The 23,428-nt window shown below is 29.6% G+C and overlaps 2 protein-coding genes across 6 annotated transcripts in view; both read left to right on the forward strand.

Annotated features, from left to right (window-relative positions):
* The window catches only part of LOC111686300, a 42,979-nt gene extending 41,643 nt beyond the window's left edge, over positions 1 to 1,336 (forward strand). The window contains exon 10 of the mRNA XM_023448656.2: positions 923 to 1,336. Coding sequence (XP_023304424.2) covers positions 923 to 1,300 — 378 coding nt within the window. The 3' untranslated portion in view covers positions 1,301 to 1,336. The remainder of the gene's footprint in view (positions 1 to 922) is intronic.
* Positions 1,337 to 1,649: 313 nt separating this feature from the next.
* Positions 1,650 to 23,428, forward strand: part of LOC111686302 (protein PFC0760c) — a 28,137-nt gene continuing 6,358 nt past the window's right edge. The window contains exons 1-8 of one of the 5 annotated variants that reach the window (XM_046949272.1): positions 1,650 to 2,833; positions 5,610 to 5,732; positions 5,807 to 14,713; positions 14,795 to 15,325; positions 15,390 to 15,455; positions 18,146 to 18,208; positions 20,964 to 21,491; positions 21,552 to 23,063. In XM_046949272.1, the coding sequence (XP_046805228.1) occupies positions 1,711 to 2,833; positions 5,610 to 5,732; positions 5,807 to 14,713; positions 14,795 to 15,325; positions 15,390 to 15,455; positions 18,146 to 18,208; positions 20,964 to 21,491; positions 21,552 to 23,063 (12,853 nt within the window). In that variant the 5' untranslated portion in view covers positions 1,650 to 1,710. Of the gene's footprint in view, positions 2,834 to 5,609; positions 5,733 to 5,806; positions 14,714 to 14,794; positions 15,326 to 15,389; positions 15,456 to 18,145; positions 18,209 to 18,262; positions 21,492 to 21,551; positions 23,064 to 23,428 lie in introns of all 5 variants that reach the window. The other 4 variants (XM_046949273.1, XM_046949274.1, XM_046949270.1 and 1 more) reach the window with 4 other exon arrangements.

Here is a 23,428-nt window from a genome sequence, read left to right on the forward strand (position 1 = left end):
ACAAGTAGGAAAGTATAGTCGGGCATGGCCTACCCTACACCATAAGTATATTTTTAAAATTTTTATTTTTTTATAAAGAAACTTTTATGTTGAATATTACCATAATTCCAAAATATTTAAGCAATTTATTGATAAAAAACTAAAATTTCTAAATGAGGCTTTATATAGGTCAAATATGGGCTGATCCTCGGTAAATTTGGGAAAAAGATATATTTTTAAATAACAGTTAGTTTTGTTGAGTTTCATAGCGATACAAATGGTTACAAGTCAATTTTACACGTTTAACACATTTTTTGAAGGGGAGTTTGTATGGGGGGTAGGGCCAAATAATATACTTATACTTTCATAAAACTTATTTGTGCCAATTTTTAGAGAGATAGTAGAATATTTGACGTAATTATGGCATAAAAAGTTCAAATCGGGAGATACGCTTGTATGGGGGCTAGGTGAAATAATGGACCGATTTCAACCATTTTTAATAGGCTTCGTCCCTGTGCCAAAAAACATGCTTGGTCCAAATTTCATCAAATTATCGGCCTGTACCTTGCGCACAAGGTTTACATGGACAGCCAGCCAGACAGACGGACGGACATGTCTTAATCAACTCAAAAAATGATTCGAATCGATCGGTATACTTAAAGGTGGGTATTGGACCAATATTTTTGTATGTTACAAACATCAGCACTATAGTGGTGTAGGGTATAAATATAAAAACAAAACAGAAAAGTAGGCCGGAAAAAATTTCATTAAAGCATTAATTGAATCAATAATATTTTAAACAACAAAATAATCCATACAAATAAATTATTAGAATAAACATAAATAACATTAACTAACAAAAAAGCAATGTATTTTTTGAATTGTTTTTTTATTTAGTAATTTATTTATTAATTCACTTATTTATTAATTTATGTGATTTTAGCGTCCTACTGGAAAAATTGAAAACCATTTTATTGATGTGGGCTCGCTTACATTTGGAAGTATTTTTGGCATTGGTGAAAAACTGGAGCACCGTGTCATAATGGCTCGTACAACTGTTCAATGCTTGATGATACCCCGATTTTGGCTTCTAGAAAAAGATCAAAATCCTGGAAATATTTGGCAACGAAGACGATTTTATTTAGACACAACTATTCCATCTAGACAGACACTATTTAAAGATTTTCTATATACTCGTCAGTGGCAAAAATTTAAAACAAAACTTATTCAAAGTCATTTAAATCCCAACTCAATAGCTAATCCTACTCGTGTCCAAGATATACCAATAATATGTCGTATAGTTGAAGCACGTGACGATTAATTTTACACACATAATTAAATAAATAAGATTTTTTAAACTGCACCAACAGTTTTATTATTTTCCTGGTAATGTTTACATAGCACGTATGTATGTATACAGGGGTCGTTAACTCAACTCTTCTACCACCATGTGGTATCCATTGTAACCACATATAATGACCTCTGAAAGTCTCAACAACAAGTGTTTATATAGAAATTTAGAATAGTTTTAGAATTTGTTTGGCTTGTTGGTTGTCCTGGGTAACACTTTTTAGTTTTTTGTTTTGTAAAGAAACTATGGGTAGAAAAGTGTGCAGACACAAAACCAGTCTGCACAAATTTTTCATTATTGATCTAACATTCGACGGAAGCACAGTGAAATATTTAAAGTCTTTAATTAAAAAAATATATATTATTTTTTATTTATAAAAAATGTCAACTATTACAAAACCTCGAGTACCAGATGGTCTTCGAGAATTAATGAAAGATCTTACACGAGAAATTCTTAAGGAAAAGCCCACTGATATATACGATTTTGCAGAAAACTATTTTCAATCTCGACTGCCTGAAAAGGAAAATTATGCAGTAAAGAGTTTTGAAGAAAGTTCCGGAAAATATGATTTCTCCTATATACAAAATCCACAACGTTATCAGATTCCTGTTGCCCTAGTGTACTCCATAATACCCGAAGGGCTTACGAATCTTATAAAAGACCTTATAAAGGCTATACTCAGAGAGCAGCCATCAAATTTATGTGATTTTGCAGTGGAATATTTTCGCCATATAAAGGCTGCTACATGTAAGGAATCACTAGATGGGACAAAAGAAATTAATTATTCTGCGTATGAAAAGTATTTTATGAATAAGGAACGTTTCCTCTTTACTCCGTATGTGAAATGTACTTGTGGCAGAACTCTAGGGGAAGCATATTCAAACAACAGTCAAATTGAAAATTTAATCGCTATTCATAAAATACAGAATTATAATACAACATTGTTATCAAAGTCCTTAGTGGCCGATGATTCAAACAACAATAATAATGTGAATAAAATCACTGAAAATGACACAATTTCTTACGAAAAGTACATGAATTCCATTTATATAATTCAAAGATGTCTCCGTCGTTACTTAAAAGAAAAACGAGGCACAACAAACACTAATCAAGTTTCCCCCAACCACAATACTTTCGACCACCATTCAGTGACAGCTGAACCAATGATAACGAAACAATACAAACAAACTTCTCTGATACCAACCGTACCTCAACTGCAATTAAATCAAAATGAATCTGAAAATATTTCGGAAGACGCTTCATATACATCAGCATCAACAGCTGTACTTTCCGCATCGGAATCGGGCCGTGAAACATCTGAACCGAGTATGTATGAAAATATTGTTACAAAGACTATAATGGAAGATGTAGAAATGGAAAACGATGAAAAAAATATTTCAAGTCAATCTACCAGAGACCATGTAAAAGACGATACATCTACCAACAATAATGAAGAAAAAAGTACAAACAATGTTAATGACGGGGAAGGAACCAGAGATATAAGTAAGATAATCGAAATTTTATTATTTACTTTGTTAAGGTTAGAAATTTATTTTTTTATATTTCAATTAAAAAATAATTTAATTCGGTTTTTTGATAGATATACATGGTATCCTAGGAAATAGAAAAGTATTGTTATGAAACATGTTCATATCATATCAAAGTGTGCTAAACATTGTATTGATATCGATTTTATTTATTATACCCTCCACCACCACCATTTCTCTTTCATTCCGTGCGTAACACTGAAAAATATTTATCTGGGACCTAACAAAGTATTTTATATCATTATGTTCGTCCACCTATGTATGTGTGTAAAACATGATCCAGTTAAAACGATGCAAGGGAAATTTATGATATTCACTCAAAATATTCATCATTATCCCAGGTAGTTTGGTATTGAAAATCAACAAACTCGGTTCACCCTGTGAAAAGTTTTGAATCAAAATAAAAAAAAACTCCGGAAAATGTGAGCTTTTTTATAAACTCCTATGCAATTTTCACAAAAAACTATGTTATATACATAAGTATATCTGTGGTAAAGGATAGTGCAACAGCTAGAGTCCTGTGGACAAAATGGGTGGAATGGATTTTAATTAATTATAATTATAACTGTTACAGTCAAATTATGTTGAAGCCACTTTAGTGTCAATACGATTATTTATGACAAAAATAGGCGAACTAGCAGCAGGAGGCGTGGCACCTCATAAAAATAGATTAAATACAAAAATTCGTTTACCTTGAAAATTATAAGAGTTAGAATCCTCAAATTTTGCACAAAAAACTTTGGATCGAAAAAGTACCAAAAAGTCCCTTTTTATAGGTTCTTACCTAGTCAAGGTCCTACATGCTTAATTTCATGTTTCTATGTTCAATATTATAGAAAATTCAAAAAGTATATTTTGTAGAACGAAAAAATACCAAAAAAGTCCCCCTTTATAGGTTCCTACTCAGTCAAGGCCCTACATGCTAATTTCATGTTTCTAGGTTCAATATTATAGAAAATTCAAAAAGTACCTTTTGTAGAACGAAAAAGTACCAAAAAGTCCCTTTTTATAGGTTCTTACCTAGTCAAGGTCCTACATTCACGAAAAAGTACTTAAAAGTCCCCTTTTATGTGTTTTCACCTAATTCGGACTCTACAAACTTAATTTCATGTTTCTAGGTTCAATATTATAGAAAATTCAAAAAGTACCTTTTGTAGAACGAAAAAGCACAAAAAAGTTCCTTTTTCTAGCTTCTTACCTAGTCAGGGCCCTACATGCTAAATTTCATTTTTCTAGGTTCAATATTATAGAAAATTCGAAAAGTACCTTTTGTAGACCAAAAAGTACCAAAAGATCCCCTTTTATGTGTTCTGAATTAATCTGGACTCTATATACTTAATTTCATGTTTCTAGATTTAATATTATAGAAAATTCAAAAAGTACCTTTTGTAGAACTAAAAGTACCAAAAAAGTCACTTTTTGTAGTCAAGGCCCTACATGCTAAATTTCATTTTTCTAGGTTCAATATTATAGAAAATTAAAAAGTACCTTTTGTAGAACGAAAAAGTACCCTTTGATGTGTTCTGATCTAATCCGGCCTCTACATACTTAATTTCATGTTTCTAGGTTCTATATTATAGAAAATTCAAAAAGTACCTTTTGTAGAACGAAAAAGTACCAAAAAGTAATCTACGTAGTAAATTTCATGTTTCTAAGTTCATTATTATAGAAAACTAAAAAAGTACATTTTAAAAAACGCAAAAGCACCAAAAAGTTACCTTTTATGGGTTCTCATCTAATTCCGAATCTACGTACTGAATTTTATGTCCCTTGGTTCAATATTATAGAATCTTCCAAAAGTACCTTTTGAAATTCTCACCTAATTCAGACTCTACATACTTAATTTCATATTTCTAGAAAAAATATTAGAAAAAGTCCAAAAGTACCTTTTAAAAACAATAAGGTACCAAGTACTCAACATAATTATTTTCATGTTTCTAGCCAATAACAACACACTAGTGCTGCTCTCGCCCTGCTACTTTTGCTCTGCTGCTAACGCTCTGCCTTGTTTTTATAAACAAGAGTACAATAACAAAATTTACCGTATGATTGTGTATTTTGTTCTTTAGAATTTCTGTTTGAGCATGAATAAAAAAACTCAATTTTTGATGAAATTCTCAGAGGTTGTCTGAGATTTTTGCTCATATCTCCGTTATTTATGGACAGAATTATTGAAGATTCGGATCTCACCGATATCTGGGGTACAGACATACATGGCTTAATGGACTCTGCTTTCTATAAGGATCCAGAATATATATACTTTATGGGGTCGGAAAATTATATTATAGAAATTACAAACGGAATGACAAACTTATATATACCATTCTCACGAAGGTGAAGGGTATAAAAACGTAAAAGCTTTTCTCAATTTTAATCTCAATTTACTAGTTATTTTTCTAACTTTTCAATAACAGAAATTCTTTTATGAACCTCAAATAAAAAATCGATAGGTGTAGTCAGTTGTGTAATATTAGGTATTACCAGTAATTTAACCTACTTAATATAACTGCTAGACATAATAATATAAGAGCTAAACATCATGAAGACAATTTTGCAACTGATCGACTATCTTAATAAACTACAATATCAAAAGTTGAATGTATGTATTTCCGAGAATTTTAATGGATTTTACGAAATCGGATAATTTAGTAATTTCTTATAGTTCGATTTTAAGATTCGGAATATTCAAATATCACTCTTCTCATACATATTTAATAATGTCATAATTTCAGATGCCGCTAAATCGTTGGACACCCAAAATGCAGAATTCGATTCTATGGAAATAGATACGATGAAAAATCGTAACGAATCTGGTGAAATAAATGAACAGCCAGTGGAAGATATTGATATTAAAGGTAAAACAAATATGGAAATAATTAATATTTATTTATATAAATAAATACTAACAATGGGAATGTAAATTTATCAGATTTCGGTAAACTGCAAAAAACATCTGTAGATATTCATGATGCTAATTTTGAGAGCCATAATAATGATCTAAAGAAGGAAAAATCGTTTTCAGGACATAAAATAAGAGCTGAAAATAAAATAACAGAAGTCGGCAGCAAATCCAAATTGACAAAAGATGCTTATGAGTCTATTGAGGCGGATGACAAAAAATTTCGTAAAAAAATAGATCAAACAGATTTAATAGACAGCACTGGTAATAATAATTTGGAAACAGTTGAAAAATATCAAATACTTGAAAAAGTTAAAATACGTAAAGAAGAGCAAAGCCAAAATTTAGATAAACAAAAAGATAACATAAATATAAAATCTAAGTTATTAGAAGCAATTTCTCAAAATGAAATAGATAAAGTTCCCATTCGGAATCCTTCTGATGTTTTTAATGACTACAATTCTCACGCTACAACAGAATCAAATACGAATGATAAAGAAAAATTTAAGGAAATAAAAAATGAAACAGTTAGTGATAAAGCTGAATTCTTAGAAAATATTAAAGAATCAAATAAAGCAGATAAAATCGAAGAAAAATTATCAATAGATTCAGATAACAACGTTAAAAAAGATGATGCTGATGATTCAGTTACTAAAAATTTAGCTGATTTTAAAGAATCAACTAATATCACTGATGAAATAACTACTCAATTAAATACAAATGATTCAGCAAACCTAAAACACGAAATCGACATAATTTTAGGAGAAACTAAGAAAGGAGATCTCGAGAATAATATAAAAGTAACCGAAATTATCACAGATAAAGATAATGGTTATTCCCATATTATAGTAGATAATGAAATGGACTTAAAACATGACAAACAATTTGACGATGCAATTAAGCTAAATGAAATAGATAATAAATCTGTATTAATTCAACAAAAAAATAATGATGAAGGAAAAACTACCGAATCGACAAAAAATTATGATGAAATTGAATTGAAAAACGAAAAAGTAGAAAAAGACGGAACAACAAAAACACATAAAATCGATGAGATAACAACTGATTCCGAATTCGACAAAACTGTAAATAACAAAGACAAATCAGGAGATGCTGACTCGAATAATAATGAGACATCAAGAGCAACTGCTGAATACGAATTAAATAAAAATTCGGAATTATCTAATCAAACTTCATCACAAGAAAAAAATAATACTGATACAAATATAGCTGTGAGAGAAAAATCGCCCAATACATCTAGTCATACAAATGAAACAGAAAAGAAATTAATTGAAAAATTCGAAATTATCTCAGATATAGATAATAGTTATTCCAATATTATACTAAATAATGAAATGGATTTAAAACTTGACAAAAAATTTAATGAAGCAATGCAACTAAATGAACTAGATAATAAATCTGTATTAATTCAACAAAAAATTAATGATGAAAACGAAGAAGGCGGAACAATAATAACAAGTAAAATTGATGAGATAACAATTGAGTATGAATTTGACAAAAGTGTTAATAAAAACAACAAATCAGGAGATTCTGGTTTGAATAATCAGGAGACATTAAGAGCAACTGCTGAATATGAATTAAATAAAAAATCAGAATTGAATGATCAAACTTCACCACAAGAAACAAATAATACTGATACAAATATTACTTTAAGAGAAAAGTCGCCAACTAAATTAAGTGATTTAAATGAAATCGACATGAATTTTGTTGAAAAATCTGTAATTATCTCAGATAAAGATAATAGTTCTTCACATATTATGTTAAATTTAAAACATGACAACAAATCGAACGACACAATGGAACAAAATAAAAAATCTGTATTAATACAACCACAAAATAACGGTGATGGAAAAACTTTCCCATCAACAAAAGATAATGAAATTAAATTGGATAATGAAGAGTTTGAAATAGACGGAAAAACAATTATAAATAAAACTGATGTTAATAACGAAAACAAATCCGGAGATGTTGCCTCATATAATCAGCAGACAACCAGAGGAAGTGCTGAAAATGAATTTAATATAAATTTGGATTTAACCGACCAAAACTCACTACAAAAAGAAAATAATAGTGATACACATATTGCAGTGAGAGAAATGTCCGCAATGAAATTTCGTGATACAAATGAAACAGACAAGAATTTAATTGAAAAATCTAATAAAAATTTATCAGATATGTTAGAAAAAGAAATTGATTTAACACATGGCAACAAATTCGAAATAAAATACGATATTAAAAAAAATCTTAATAAATCCTCTGAGCAAATGGGGAAAAAACTTATTGATGGAAACAAATTTGATGTCGAACCACAAGAAAATAATATTGAAGAATCTGAGCGGAATGAACTTGTTAATAGTACTAATAAAAATATTTCAGTAGATACAGATGAAAAAGTTCGATCTGAAAATGATGATATGGTTATATATCGAAGAGAAAATACCCAACAAAAATTTAAATTGCAAGATAGCAGTACCCAGAATTTAATGAACTATGATAAAAACTTCAAAACAAATTCCCAAAAATCTATAATAGATGAACTTAAAGCAACAACCATTAAGAATGAACTGGATACTGATGTAAATGATGTTTTTAAATCAAAGTTAGATGAAATAATGAATAATTCTGATAAAATAAAAGACGCAAATGTTAACATGAATGAATCTAATAGAACAAGTCATGCTTCAGGTGACATTTCAGACGTTAAAGACAAAATTACTGATAAAAATAATCAGGGCAATATAAAAGAGGACATTACTTTAGTCGAGAAAAACAAAAATACAGATGACTTGAAATTCGATGAGGAATTTATTCAAACTGAAAGTAAAACAAAATCTGTTTCGAACGAGTTAAATGAAAAACTGGAAAACTATAAGAGCTTCAATAAAGCAGTTACATCTGATTTAGGTAAATCTGATAAACACAAAGTTAATAACACCATTGAAAGTTCTATTCAAGAAAATAATGATGGAAATGTATCTACAAATGTTCAAGAATCTACCCCAGTTGATTTAAATGAAAAAACTAATGAATCCCTTAAAATGAATATAGAAAAAGAGTCTGATAATAATGTGAATAAAGAAATTAACAATAGAGGATATGATAAAAATTTAGAAGGCAGTATTAAAATGGATTTGGATAATAATGCTACTTCAATATATGAAAATATAAGTTTGACTTCAGAACAATTATCTCAGAAACAGCAATCTAAATCTAATACTGAAACAAATGCTGCAATTGAACCTACAAATCAGAAAGAAATTAAGATAATTCAAACTGAAAATATTCAAACAGTTCTCGAATATAGTAGAAAAGATAACGATATTAAAACTACAGATGATCAAGAGCCTATCCATATTGATTTAAATGAAAAAGGTAATGAATGTCTTAACTCTCTACCTGTTTTAGATACAGAACATGATCAAGGTGGTAGATATCTGAAAGACAACAAAAATACTACTTCGGTAGATGAAAATATTAATTTGTCATCAGAATATTTAACCCAGAAGCGTCAATCTGAATCTAATTTAAAAAATAACTCAATTGAACCTAAGAAATTTCAAGAAGAAAATATACAAACAGAAGTTGGATCTCATAGAAATGACAATGATTTCAAAGGTGAAGAATGTGTAACTAAAACTGTTCAAGGACCCACTCGAGTCGATTTAAATGATAACACAAATGAATCTCTGAATAATGAGGGTGTTAAAAATTTAAAAGGCAGTATTAAAATCGTTTCGGATAATAATACTACTTCAATGGATGAAAAAATAAATTTGACTTCAGAAAATGTAACTCAGGAACAACAATCTGAATCTAATTTAATAAATACTGTATGTAAACCTACAAATCAGAACGAAATTATGTTAATTCAAACTGAGAAATATTTGACTACAGACGACCAAATAGACATACATACAACTTCGATGGATAAAAGTATGAATTTGACTTCAAAAAATTTAACTCAGAAACGTCAATCTGAATCTAATTTAACAAATGCTGCTATTGAACCAAAGATAATTCGAAATGAAAATATTCCAACGGATGTCGAATCTAGTAGAAATGACAAAGATATTAAAACTGAAGAATATGTTACTAGAGATGATAAAGAGGACAAACATACTACTTCGATGGATGAAAATATTAATTTGACTTCAGAAAATTTAACTCCGAAACATCAATCTGAATCTAATTTAGCAAATACTGCTACTGAACTAAAGATAATTCCAAATGAAAATATTCAAACGGATGTCGAATTTAGTAGAAATGACAAAGATATTAAAACTGAAGAATATGTTACTAGAGATGATCAAGGGGACAAACATACTACTCCGATGGATGAGAGTATTAATTTGACTTCAGAAAATTTAACTCCGAAACATCAATCTGAATCTACTTTAGCAAATACTGCTACTAAACTAAAGATAATTCCAAATGAAAATATTCAAACGGATGTCGAATTTAGTAGAAATGACAAAGATATTAAAACGGAAGAATATGTTACTAGAGATAATCCAGAGGACAAACATACTACTTCGATGAATGAAAATATTAATTTGACTTCAGAAAATTTAACTCAGAAACATCAATCTGAATCTAATTTAACAAATACTGCTACTGAACCAAAGATAATTCAAAATGAAAATATTCAAAAGGATGTCGAATCTAGTAGAAATGACAAAGATATTAAAACTGAAGAATATGTAACTAGTGATGATCAAGAGGACAAACATACTACTTCGATGGATGAAAATATTCATTTGACTTCGGAAAATTTAACTCCGAAACATCAATCTGAATATAATTTAACAAATACAGCTACTGAACGAATGATAATTCAAAATGAAAATATTCAAACGGATGTCGGATATACTAGAAATTACAAAGATTTTAAAACTGAAGAATATGTTACTAGAGATGATCAAGGGGACAAACATACTACTTCGATGGACGAAAGTATTAATTTGACTTCAAAAAATTTAACTCCGAAACATCAATCTGAATCTAATTTGACAAATACTGCTACTGAACCAAAGATAATTCCTAATGAAAATATTAAAACGGATGTCGAATCTAGTAGAAATGACAAAGATATTAAAACTGAAGAATATGTTACTAGAGATGATCAAGGGGACAAACATACTACCTCGATGGATGAAAATATCAATTTGACTTCAGAAAATTTAACTCCGAAACATCAATCTGAATCTAAATTAACAAATACTGCTACTGAACTAAAGATAATTCCTAATGAAAATATTCAAACGGATGTCGAATTTAGTAGAAATGACAAAGATATTAAAACAGAAGAATATGTTACTAGAGATGATCAAGGGGACAAACATACTACTCCGATGGATGAGAGTATTAATTTGACTTCAGAAAATGTAACTACGAAACATCAATCTGAATCTAATTTAACAAATACTGCTACTGATTCAAAGACAATTCCTAATGAATATATTCAAACGGATGTCGAATCTAGTAGAAATGACAAAGACATTAAAACTGAAGAATATGTTACTAGAGATGATCAAGGGGACAAACATACTACTTCGATGGATGAGTATATTAATTTGACTTCAGAAAATTTAACTCAGAAACATCAATATGAATCTAATTTAACAGATACTGCTACTGAACCAAATATAATTCAAAATGAAAATATTCAAATGGATGTCGAATATAGTAAAAATAACAAAGATATTAAAACGGAAGAATATGTTACTAGAGATAATCCAGAGGACAAACATACTACTTCGATGAATGAAAATATTAATTTGACTTCAGAAAATTTAACTCAGAAACATCAATCTGAATCTAATTTAACAAATACTGCTACTGAACCAAAGATAATTCAAAATGAAAATATTCAAAAGGATGTCGAATCTAGTAGAAATGACAAAGATATTAAAACTGAAGAATATGTAACTAGAGATGATCCAGAGGACAAACATACTACTTCGATGGATGAAAATATTAATTTAACTTCAGAAAATTTAACTCAGAAACATCAATATGAATGTAATTTAACAAATATTGCTACTGAACTAAAGATAATTCCTAATGAAAATATTCAAATGGATGTCGAATATAGTAAAAATAACAAAGATATTAAAACGGAAGAATATGTTACTAGAGATAATCCAGAGGACAAACATACTACTTCGATGAATGAAACTCCGAAACATCAATCTGAATCTAATTTAACAAATACTGCTACTGAACTAAAGATAATTCAAAATGAAAATATTCAAAAGGATGTCGAATCTAGTAGAAATGACAAAGATATTAAAACTGAAGAATATGTTACTAGAGGTGATCAAGGGGACAAACATACTACTTCGATGGATGAGAGTATTAATTTGACTTCAGAAAATTTAACTCAGAAACATCAATATGAATCTAATTTAACAGAAACTGCTACTGAACCAAATATAATTCAAAATGAAAATATTCAAATGGATGTCGAATCTATTAGAAATGACAAAGATATTAAAACTGAAGAATATGTAACTAGAGATGATCAAGAGGACAAACATACTGCTTCGATGGATGAAAATATTAATTTGACTTCAGAAAATTTAACTCCAAAACATCAATCTGAATCTAATTTAACGAATACTGCTACTGAACTAAAGCTAATTAGTAATGAAAATATTCAAATGGATGTCGAATCTAGTAGAAGTGACAAAGATATTAAATCAGAAGAATGTGTTACTAGAGACGATCAAGAGGGCAAACATACTACTTCGATGGACGAAAGTATTAAATTGACTTCAGAAACTTTAAGTCAGAAATGTCAATCAAATTTTACAAATACTGCTAGTGAACCAAAGATCATTAAAAAAGAAAGTATTCAAATAGAAGTCGAATCTCGTAGAAATAACACTGATGTTACAACTGAAGAAAATCAAGCACAAAATTTACATAATATAAATCAGCTTAAGGCCTCACAAAGTGAAACTAATTATAGTGAAAATATTGATGATTTAGCAATTCAGAATGCCGATTACAATTTAGATGAAAAGTTGTATGAAACTGAAAATGAAATTGCCACCAGCGGTACCTCTAATGTACCCAAAGAAATTTCTCCTATTAAATTAGAGAATAAGAAAGATAATAAATTTGAGTCAGATCTTCAAATTGACAACACTTTAAATAAAACTGAAAATTCAACACCTATAAATAATTCAAATTTATTAAATGAACCTTCCCAACCAATTTCGGATGAAAGTTGTAATGAAACTTGTGTTGAAATTATTAATAAAAAATCAGAAACTGGTGATTTCGTCAGCACAACTAATGCAAATAAGCAAAATAACATTTCATCCGAAATGACCAAGATAGATTCATTTGATGCTAATTCTATCAACATAAGCAATAATAATGATGAAACAACCAATAATGAAGATTACCCTATACATGATAGTAATATGACTGACGAGTTGATTGATAAAACTTTCACTTTGAAATCATCTCGAGCAATAAATGTGGAACATGTTAATAAGAATATAGTGGAAACTTTGCAAACTGATTCGGAAAACAGTAAGACTAATGTTAATGTTGATGATACTATATCTGATACAAATATAACTGATGAGATTATCACCAAAAACTGTGTAAAAGAATCTCAAGCAGAAAAGCACACAGAAGGTAAAGAAATAACATATCGAGATGATATAACAAGCTCCAAGATCTCAAGCAAACAGCTAGAAGTCAGTTCCGAAAAATCAACGAATATACTTAAAAAAGCAATAAAAGATGCAATGGAATCTTCGGAAAATGAAAATCACATTAAAGGTGAAACTGTTATTAGAGAAACCAATGAACAGGGTGACCATATTACTACCGAAAACCAGGAGTTTTTGTCGACTTCAAAGAATTCTCAGAATAAATATCTATACGAAAGTCATGATCATCAAGCTGAGGATCAAACTGAACATATAATGGAAAAACGCGATGCTAAGCAACTTGAAATCGGGCCAGATGCTTCTACTAAAGAAGATTATGATACGAAGGCAATTCCATTATCGGTTGAGAATGAGCGAAACCAATCATCTGAACTGCAATCAGGCATTTCAAAACATGAAAAAAGCGCTGTCAATAAAATCGATAGTGATAACTATGATCAGAAGGAGAAACATGTAGATGAAAGATGCAATTATGAAGAGTTAGCAAATAAAATAATTTCTGGTGAAGATCAGGAATTAAGTGTGAAAAATAAAACTAAACCGCTGGAAAAGCTATTAGAAGATTTAGATGTTGCAACCTCTGATTCAATAAAAGCAAATGATGATAATATTGAAACTACCAATTCTGATACAGCGGGAATTGTAACGAATGTTGGCATAAATGATAATATAATGCAACTGAAGAATGATTTTAAGAAATCCAGTTCTCATAAGATTGTTAAACAAGAAACACAAATAAAGCAGATCCAAGAATCACAGGAAAATGAATCTGAAAATGAAAGTAATTACAGTTCTTTAGTTCAGGTGGACAACCAGAATTTAAAAGATTTAAACGACATTAATGAAGATAATAGAGACAATCAAAAGGAAGTAAGTAAACAAAATATTGTAATAAATATGGATGACTCAAATTCTAAGTTAATTGTTGAAAAGAGTATAAATAAAGAAAATGATGTGCAAAAAGCTATTTCTAATAATGAAAATATTCATGGTGATAAAGAAATCTCAAAAATTTCCTTAAAGTCAAAAAAAATTGAAACTCATGATGATAAAGACTTCAATTCACAATCAAGAAATAAACGTGAGGCTGAAAATTACCCCAAAAGTGAACATAAATACAACAATGAACTGGACGATACCAAAAAAGATATTACAGTCCACGATGATGATGTATTAGGATTGAGGGATAAAAATGTCATAGGTGAAAACGTACATTTGAATGAAGGTAAGACAATACAACACTATAAAAAAACGTCACCTATAAAAGTCAACGACCACAAAATCAATTCTCAAACCATATTTTTAGACAATAACTCCTTGGGTTCAAACATGAATAAACTTCAGAGTTCAGTTAGTGACACTCGAGTATCCAGTCTAGATGTACAACAACAGCCCACACATGAAAAAAATTACACTTCTAAAAATGAGACTAATGCTAAAAATCTAGCATCTCCAAGTTTTCCCATCCAAAAAAAATCAACTGAAACTAATAAATTAAAAGATAATCAACCTAATGAAATCAAAAAAGAAAACTTTAATTCATCTACGGTGCAAAATACTGAAAAGACTGAAACTACAATTAATGAAAGTTCCAATATCGAACAAAACATTAGTAGAACGTCCAAAGATGACACTTTAGATGGCACATCCAAATATGATAGTAAAGATAAACTGCTTGAAACAGATGATACTCAGGAACATAGAAATGAATCCAATAATAAAAATGTAGCAAAAACTAGTAATATCAATTCTAGTATAGATCAAACATATCATTGTAATCAACAAGTGTCAAATATTAATCAAAATGAGTCTGTACATCACTATAAGTCCGATAGAGGTATGTCCACATTTAGTATATTATTGTAAAATTATTTTATATTTTTTATAAAAAAATATCATAGAAGGAACACAAGCAGATGCAGATGATAAAAAACCTCAAATGTCGAGTCAAGATAATATTAAGCAAGGTAAGTCGAATAAAAAAATAATTAATGACCAGGGCACTAAAAATGTAAAAAATATGCACCAAAAAATATTTCTTTGTGAAGGGGCATATTAATAGATATTCAGATCTTAAGTTTTTGACAACAAATATACAGGTTTTTAAGGACTTTATGTACTATAATACCACTTTAACGGAACCACGACCTCGAAGCTGGCAAATATAAATAAACAACTTTAAATAAAATAATTACATAAAATGACATATCTTTTCAAATGTAACTTTTTGCTGGGCATATACAGTGAATCTACTAAGTTTTTTGCCTACCTTTTTTTAAAGAATTTAGATTTTTGTTCATAAATTAAATTGGAAACAAGTATGAATTTATAGTCGGACATTGCCGACCATATGATACCCTACACCAGTCAGTATGTTAAAATTGTGGATTTTTTTTAAATAAAACATTTAATTTGTTTTATTGTGGAATATTTTAACTTATTGTTGACAAAAAAAATAAATTTTCTGCCCGAGGGCTCAGAGGGGAGAAGGGGTAAATATGGGCCTATCCTTATAAATTTTGGTAGATGAATTAACGTCTACTTCAAAGTCAGTTATGTAGATTTTAATCTTTTTATTAGTAATTATAAGTTAATTTTGACCTACAAGTCATTATCTGAAGGGGAGTTTGTATGGGGGCTAGGGTCAAATGAGGCCCGATTACTATAAAAATTAGTATTGTCATTGTTCTATAAAACTAATTTTTGTTGATTTTTGTTGACATTATAATATATTTAACGTAATTATGAGTCTAAAGGTCCGATTCGAGGGGTACGGTTGTATGGGGGCTAGGAGAAATAATGGACCGATTTCAGCCATTTTCAAAAGCGATCGTCCTTGAACCAAAAAAAGAATATGTGCCAAATTTCATCAAATTATCTTGAAAATTGCAACATGTAGAGTGCGCACAAGGTTTACATGGACACACAGACAGACGGAGAACGGACGGACAGACGGACATAGCTAAATCGACTCAGAAAGAGATTCTGAGGCGATTGGTACACTTTCCACTTTAGTGGTGTAGGGTATAAAAACATGTAAAAAGTAAATTTATGTTTTTCAATTAAAAATAGAGATTGTGTAAAATGGGAAAACCAAGAAAAAAATATTTTAATACAAATTTTGGTGCATTTGTTGTTGCATTTTATTATTCTTCATCAGAATTTGCATGTCAATAAAGTATTTTGCATATTGAGAATTTCGGTTATTTTGTTGGGTTTTTTTTAAATTTGTTTTAATTCCTTTTTGGAATTTATTGTTTTATTGTTAAAAGGACGAATTAAGTATTTTTCAATTGTAATTTGCAATTTGCATATTAAGTCAAATATGAAAAATTCTTATAGGTATATAGGATAATAAAACAGTTAAGAAATGTCCAAGAAATGTCGTTCTATTACTAAATTATCTAAAAATGTTATTCTAATATATAGGAGTAATAAAAATATTAAATTTTATTAAATAATGCAGCAATATTGAAAAAATAACAAAAAAACCCCTAAAAAAGCAAAATACTTTATTGACCTAAAAAATTAACAATACGTTCTCATTTTATCAAAAATTTCGTTAAATAATATCACGATTTAACATTTTATGGTAGAAAATTAAAATATAAGATATTCTTTAAAAAATACAACAAACAAATAATTTTATTTTGCTGTAAATAATTGTTCAGATAAAGTTTTTTTTTAAAATGTAAAAAAAAAAAATTTTCGTCCCTATAAAGTATATATATTCTAGATCCTTATAGAAATCCGAGTCGATTAAGCTATGTCCTTCTGTCTGCCTGTTGAAATCAGTTTTTAGAGGACCCCAGATATAGGCGAGATCCGAAAATTTTATAATTCTGTTAGACATGCTTTCGAGAAGATAGCTATTTAAAATCTGCAAAATCGGTCGGTAAATAATGGAAATAAAAGCAAAAATCCGAGACAACCTCTGAAAATTTCATCAAAAAATGTCATAATTTTTTATGCTTTGTTAAATAAGCAACAACAACACTGTATATTGGAAAAAATGTATAGTACGTGTGTGTAGATGTATTTGGTTTTATTCAGCTGTGTATTTTGTTTTGTATGTTTGGATGCTGTTGGCTTCATTGAGTTGTGTATTTTGTTTTTGTTTTATTTTTGTGAATTCTGTTCGTATATTTGGATGTAGGTTGGTTTTATTGTGTTGTTTATTTTGTTTTTGTTTTTCTGTGTTTTTCGTTATGTATGTTTAGATGTCTGTTGGTGTAATTGCCTTGTGTATTTTGTTTTATTTAGTTTAGCGTTGTTGTTATTCATTTTGTTTTGCTTCTGGTGTAATAATAATGTAGTCGGGAAAAAATTGAAAATTTATAAAACTAATATGTTTAAAATACACTATGCTGAAGGGAAGATTCGGCACAGCCGATTATAGCACTCTTACTTGTTTTGTTTGGAATGTAAAAGAAAAAAGTTTAATACCACCTTAGGTATAAAAAAATAAAACAATATGGTAATATATCGCACCACGTGGGAAACACAAAAATACTTAATACGCTCCTTAGATCCAAATACACAATTCCACACACAAATTCCATAATGACGTATTTTGGTTTTCGAATAAATATATTGCTTATGATATTACTACAAATTAACAATTATAATAATATTTAACTCCAAATAAAACTTTCAGAAAATACTGAACAGAGACTTACTGATGTAACAGCTGAAACTACAAATGATGAAGTATATTTCGGTAAGGTATTTATAAATTGAACATTTTTAAACAGTCACATTCTCATTTGGCTAGGAAACTACACAAAATATTGGCATCCAAACTACAGAAACATTTATTGGCAATCAAAATTTAACAATTGGTAGAATTAGAAATTTTAACGAAGGTCTCCTTGGAAGTATTTCTGGTCAACGTTTTGCTGAAACGCATTTGCGATCATTTTGGAAGGAATATGTAATGAATAATAGTATGCCCCTAAGTCAATATGATTATAAAGAAAACGAACCGAAAATACAACCAGAACCTGGAACAAGTCAACAACAAAATGTTAATCAAGTAAATGAAACGAATTTATCAGCGTATAAAAATGAGGAGAAACCTATTGATATTATTGAACCCGAAATTATTAAAGAAACCATTAAACATTCTGAATCATCACCTGTTATGAATCACAGTATTTCGACAGCAAATAATGATTCAACTCCATCTAAAGATATTGAACGTATTCCAAGATATTTTTATGGTGTACCTGACACAGAACCAAATTATAGTTCAAGTTGTTCAAAACGCAAGTCCTATAAAGAACCAACTGCTTTTACAATCGCGATAGGTGATTTAAACAAAAAACAAAACACGAAGATAGCCAAATCGCCTAAATCGAATAAGGACGTAGAATGCCTAAAAAGCGATATTAAACTCAATTTAAATAAATTAGACTTGTCTGAAAAGGAATATGCAGAACCACTTTTGGAATCGGAAACTCCGCCAAAGGTATTTCAAGATTTGAATGAATTTGAGTATGAGATTCATGATATTGATCGAGATATCACTTATACTATTGACGAAATTATACGTCTAAAAATCGAAAACGATTCACAGAATAACTCCGATGACAAGGATGCAAATGGAACTAGTGAATATTCATTAACCCCTGAACCAATGTTACAGACAATTGTTGAACTTAGTGAATCGGAAACACCAAAACCCCCAGATCAATTGCATTCAATTGATGATGATTTTTTAGCCAATTTGGAAAGAATCAGCGATACTACAAGTACTAGTTGGACAACTGGCTCCAAAGAAGACAATTCTTTTATTTCAGATGAATTTCTAGATGAAAAAAACCAAAACGAATATATAAAGCAAGGGCACACAACATCAGATAGCGAACATAAAACACAGGGCGGTATTTATGAATTTTCCAAAGATAATATGGCTGGCAAGGAATTGAAATCACAAGATTATGAAGAAATTATAGCACAAGCTCCTACTCCACCAAACGATGATCCATTTTATGGGGATTTAAAAGAAACGGCTGCTAAAACAATTCAAGAAGCTTACCGTCAATTTAAGCAGAAAAAGTTGTTAAAACCTGTGGAAAATATCAGTAAACTTAAAGCAGAAACTGAAAGTTCTAACAAGAGATCCAATAGAGAAATGCTAAATAATAAAAAAGACGAACATTTAACATCCAAAGGAAATTCAACAAAATTTAATGTTGAAAAAAACAGTAATTTAATATATCCCAAAGAGAATAATGTAAAAGCAACAAATTCTGAACAAGAATTTAAAATCCCCGTAAATTTAACATCTCATGACGGTATCAATAACTTCGAATGCAAAAAACTGGAAAAATACGTTATTAACGAAACAATTTTAAATCCTACAGACTCTGAAAGTTATAATAAAAACAATATTAAAAAGATATTTAAAAATACTGAAAACTATGAAGATTTTAAAACAATGTCAGAAATAGATTACAGTAATACTAAATCATCTGGCAACAATTTTAATTTTGAATCCAAACAAGCATCAATTGGGCAAGAAATTAAAACTGAAGAGAAACATAATGTAACTATAAAATTTTCTGTGGAAAAACTGAAAGAAGAAATCTGCAATGAAGTGGCCACAAGTACTGTCAGAGAAAGTTCAAATAATATTAAATTTACAAATTTTAATAAGGACGATAAAAACAATGCAAATGCATCTATTGAAGGATTAAATAGTGAAGTGTTTGCCAGTCATTTAAATACAGAAAGTTCAAATAATACTAAAGACACAAATATTGATATTACTACTACAGATCTTAAATTCGATGAATATGATAAAAGTCAAAATCTTGGTAGAAATGAAATTTCAACAGAAAACTTAGAAAGCCCAAATTCAAATAACATAAGAGATAGTTATAAAGAAACGGCAATCAATGAATATGATATCAACGATGTAAATTCAAATGAATTGGCAAATCAAACAATGAAAATTGATCAAAAATCCTCTGTTGACAAACACATTAAAGAATTCAGTAGTAAAAATACAAATATAGAAAGTTCAAATAATATTAAGGATACAAATATTAATGTCACTAATACGGATCCGACAATTAGTGAAAATAATGAAAGTCAGAATCATGGTGGAAATGAATATGTAGAGATCATTAATGTTACTTCTACAGAAAACTTTAAAGGAACCCCTTACATTGAAATGGCCACCTCTAGTACAAAAAATATTATTGTTGCAAATCAGCCTATAGAAACAAATATAGAATCTCTAGCAGATAAACTTAAGGAAAAATTCAATACTGAAATGGCTAGCAGTATTGTACTAAAAGAAACTTCAAACATTATTAAAGATGTAAATATCGATATTAGTAATAAAGATTTTAAATTTGGTTTAAATGAAAAGAGCGATATAAATTCAAATGATTTCACAAACCAAACTAATGATAAAACTATACATGATGATCTTCCCTCTGATCATATTTATTTTAAACCAACAGCTCCCGCAGAAGAAGATATTCATTCAATAGTGTCCATAGACTCTCTGCAGTCAAATGAAATTCTACATGATCAAGCAGCAAGAAAAATACAAAAAGCTTTCAAGAATTTTATTGAACGAAAATTTAAATTAAGTTCAAACTTAGGAACATTTAAGGAATCATTAAAATCTAATTGGTTTGTTGGTAATGAACCAATTATAGCGAAAAAATCCTTGCCTAAAACAAAATCAGAAATTTCTTTTGAAGAGACCGAAGCCTATGTTGAACTAACCACAAATCCACCACAATATTTAGTAGACTCAAGTAGTAATTTGGAAGCCATTGATGCAAACAACTTTAGTAGAAGCCCTACAGCACCAGTAACTAATCGAAGTAGAAATAGTGTAGACTTGGCAAATTATCAGTCAACTAATATCTCTAAGGATACAGTTTCAGTAATAGGAATAGATGCAGGAGCAATAGAGAATGCGAATACAGAGCATAGCCAAGTAAATACAAATAATTCAACAAACATGATTCCATCAAAGGGTATGTAATATATACATATTTCTATATCATTCTAAATAACGGTATTTATTTCCATTCTAGATAAAATTGAAGAAAACCAAGCCATTAAGTATCCGACTCTTATAGATCAATTTCTCAACTCTGAACGTCATTACTCTGAGGCAGTAAATCACCACAACAAAGAAATTATATTTACTTCTCCAGATTTTACAGAAATTACAAAAATCCTCTCGAACTCTGCAGGTTCACAAAAGCAACAATATGATTCTGTTATCCAATATGAACGTCTTGAAGAACCATGCATTAAGAAGTCGACATCAATCACTCATATTATAGGCGATGACGCAAAAAATGCTGAAATAATTTCTGATACAGCTATTAACACAGATAACTCATCTTCATCTGATATTGATGACACTGAAGATAGTTTAAGTACAAAAACTGTTAAACTACATAAACCAGATGAGGCAATTACAAAAATGCAACAACGCAGAGATTCTACTACGAAAATATTAAACTTGGATAAACCCAAAGACTACAATTTTGATGAACCTTTAGTTGTATCCATTGATAATTTAGACACAGACGAAGAAGGTATCGTAGTCAATAAGTTACAACGAGAAGAAACTCGCGAAAGCTCAGCGCAAAGCGACTTTGATGTAATAATAGGTGGTAACAAAGATGAAAACTTTACTTTTCTAGATAGCATTGACATCGAAGAATCTTTTCCATCGAAAGGTTCACTCAAGCGGGTTCATACAATAGCCGGTGATGGCGACTCAAAATCTCTTTTGAAAAATGTCACAATTGATGAGTCTATCAAATATATAGAACCACCGGATTATGAACTCAATAGCGGCAGCTTATGCTTAGACAATGAAACAGCCGAAAATATTCGTCGTAAAATGATGGCCTACTCGTTCTCAGAGGCAGACTCTGATTGTTTTGATAAATCCCCCAGTACTAACGACGGGACAAACTCTGAGTCAAAATCTCAAAAATATGATGACTTTAACGTTAGCACTGCTCTAGTTGAGAATATTGACAGTTCTACTGAAACTGAATCCACCATAGTGTCAGCAGTTACCAAAATTCAAGCTGGTGCCAGAGGTTATCTAACGCGAAAACGCCTGGGAAAAGCTAGCATGGCCAGTGATGGAAAATCAATGCCACATGATGACATGAACAAAGCGTCCTTTGGAAACGCAGCAATTAGTGAATCATTGGAATATTTAGTACAAGAAGCAGCAGCTAAAAGAATTCAAAGAGTCTATAGACAACACTATAGAAAAAAACTGGCAGAGGTTAAGCAAAAAGAGGACCATAGTTTCTCACCAGAATTTACTACAAGCTTAGAGAGCACTTTAGCTCAAAAAAGATCTATAATGTTACAGAGAGGCGATGCTCTTCGGAATGATTCAACACCAGATGAAGGCAATAGCAGCAGTAATGGAAGTGGCAGCGAAAATGCAAAAATCGAAGATATATCCAAAAACAAAAATCTCTCTGGCAATGATGAAAGTAATAACTTTGATATGCAGCATTTAAAGAAAAATACTAGCGGCAATTATTCTTTAAAAGCGACATCAACAGGTAAGACTTATAAAATTTTACATAAAAAGTAAGAATTCAATGTTAAAAAGGCATGCTATTTTAAAACGTGATGAGATTAAAAATAACCATATTTGTTTTTGATGTTTTGTATTTTATTTATATCATTCCAAAGAGCGAGATAAGATTTATTTCTAGGGACCAATAATAATATTTAAAATTATATAATACTTTATGTATTATATTCAATTATCGTTCCAATAAGATATACAAACTCCGACAAATTGTACAATTTATTTAGGATTTTGGAAGAAAACAATTTTTTGTTAAAATGTTTGAAAAACAGGTTTTATTGTTTACTGTTATGCATTTTATATAAAACTTTTAAAGAAAAATGTATAAATAAT

The sequence above is a fragment of the Lucilia cuprina genome, chromosome 4 (genome assembly GCF_022045245.1).
Source record: "Lucilia cuprina isolate Lc7/37 chromosome 4, ASM2204524v1, whole genome shotgun sequence".
Taxonomy (NCBI): Eukaryota; Metazoa; Arthropoda; class Insecta; order Diptera; family Calliphoridae; genus Lucilia; species Lucilia cuprina.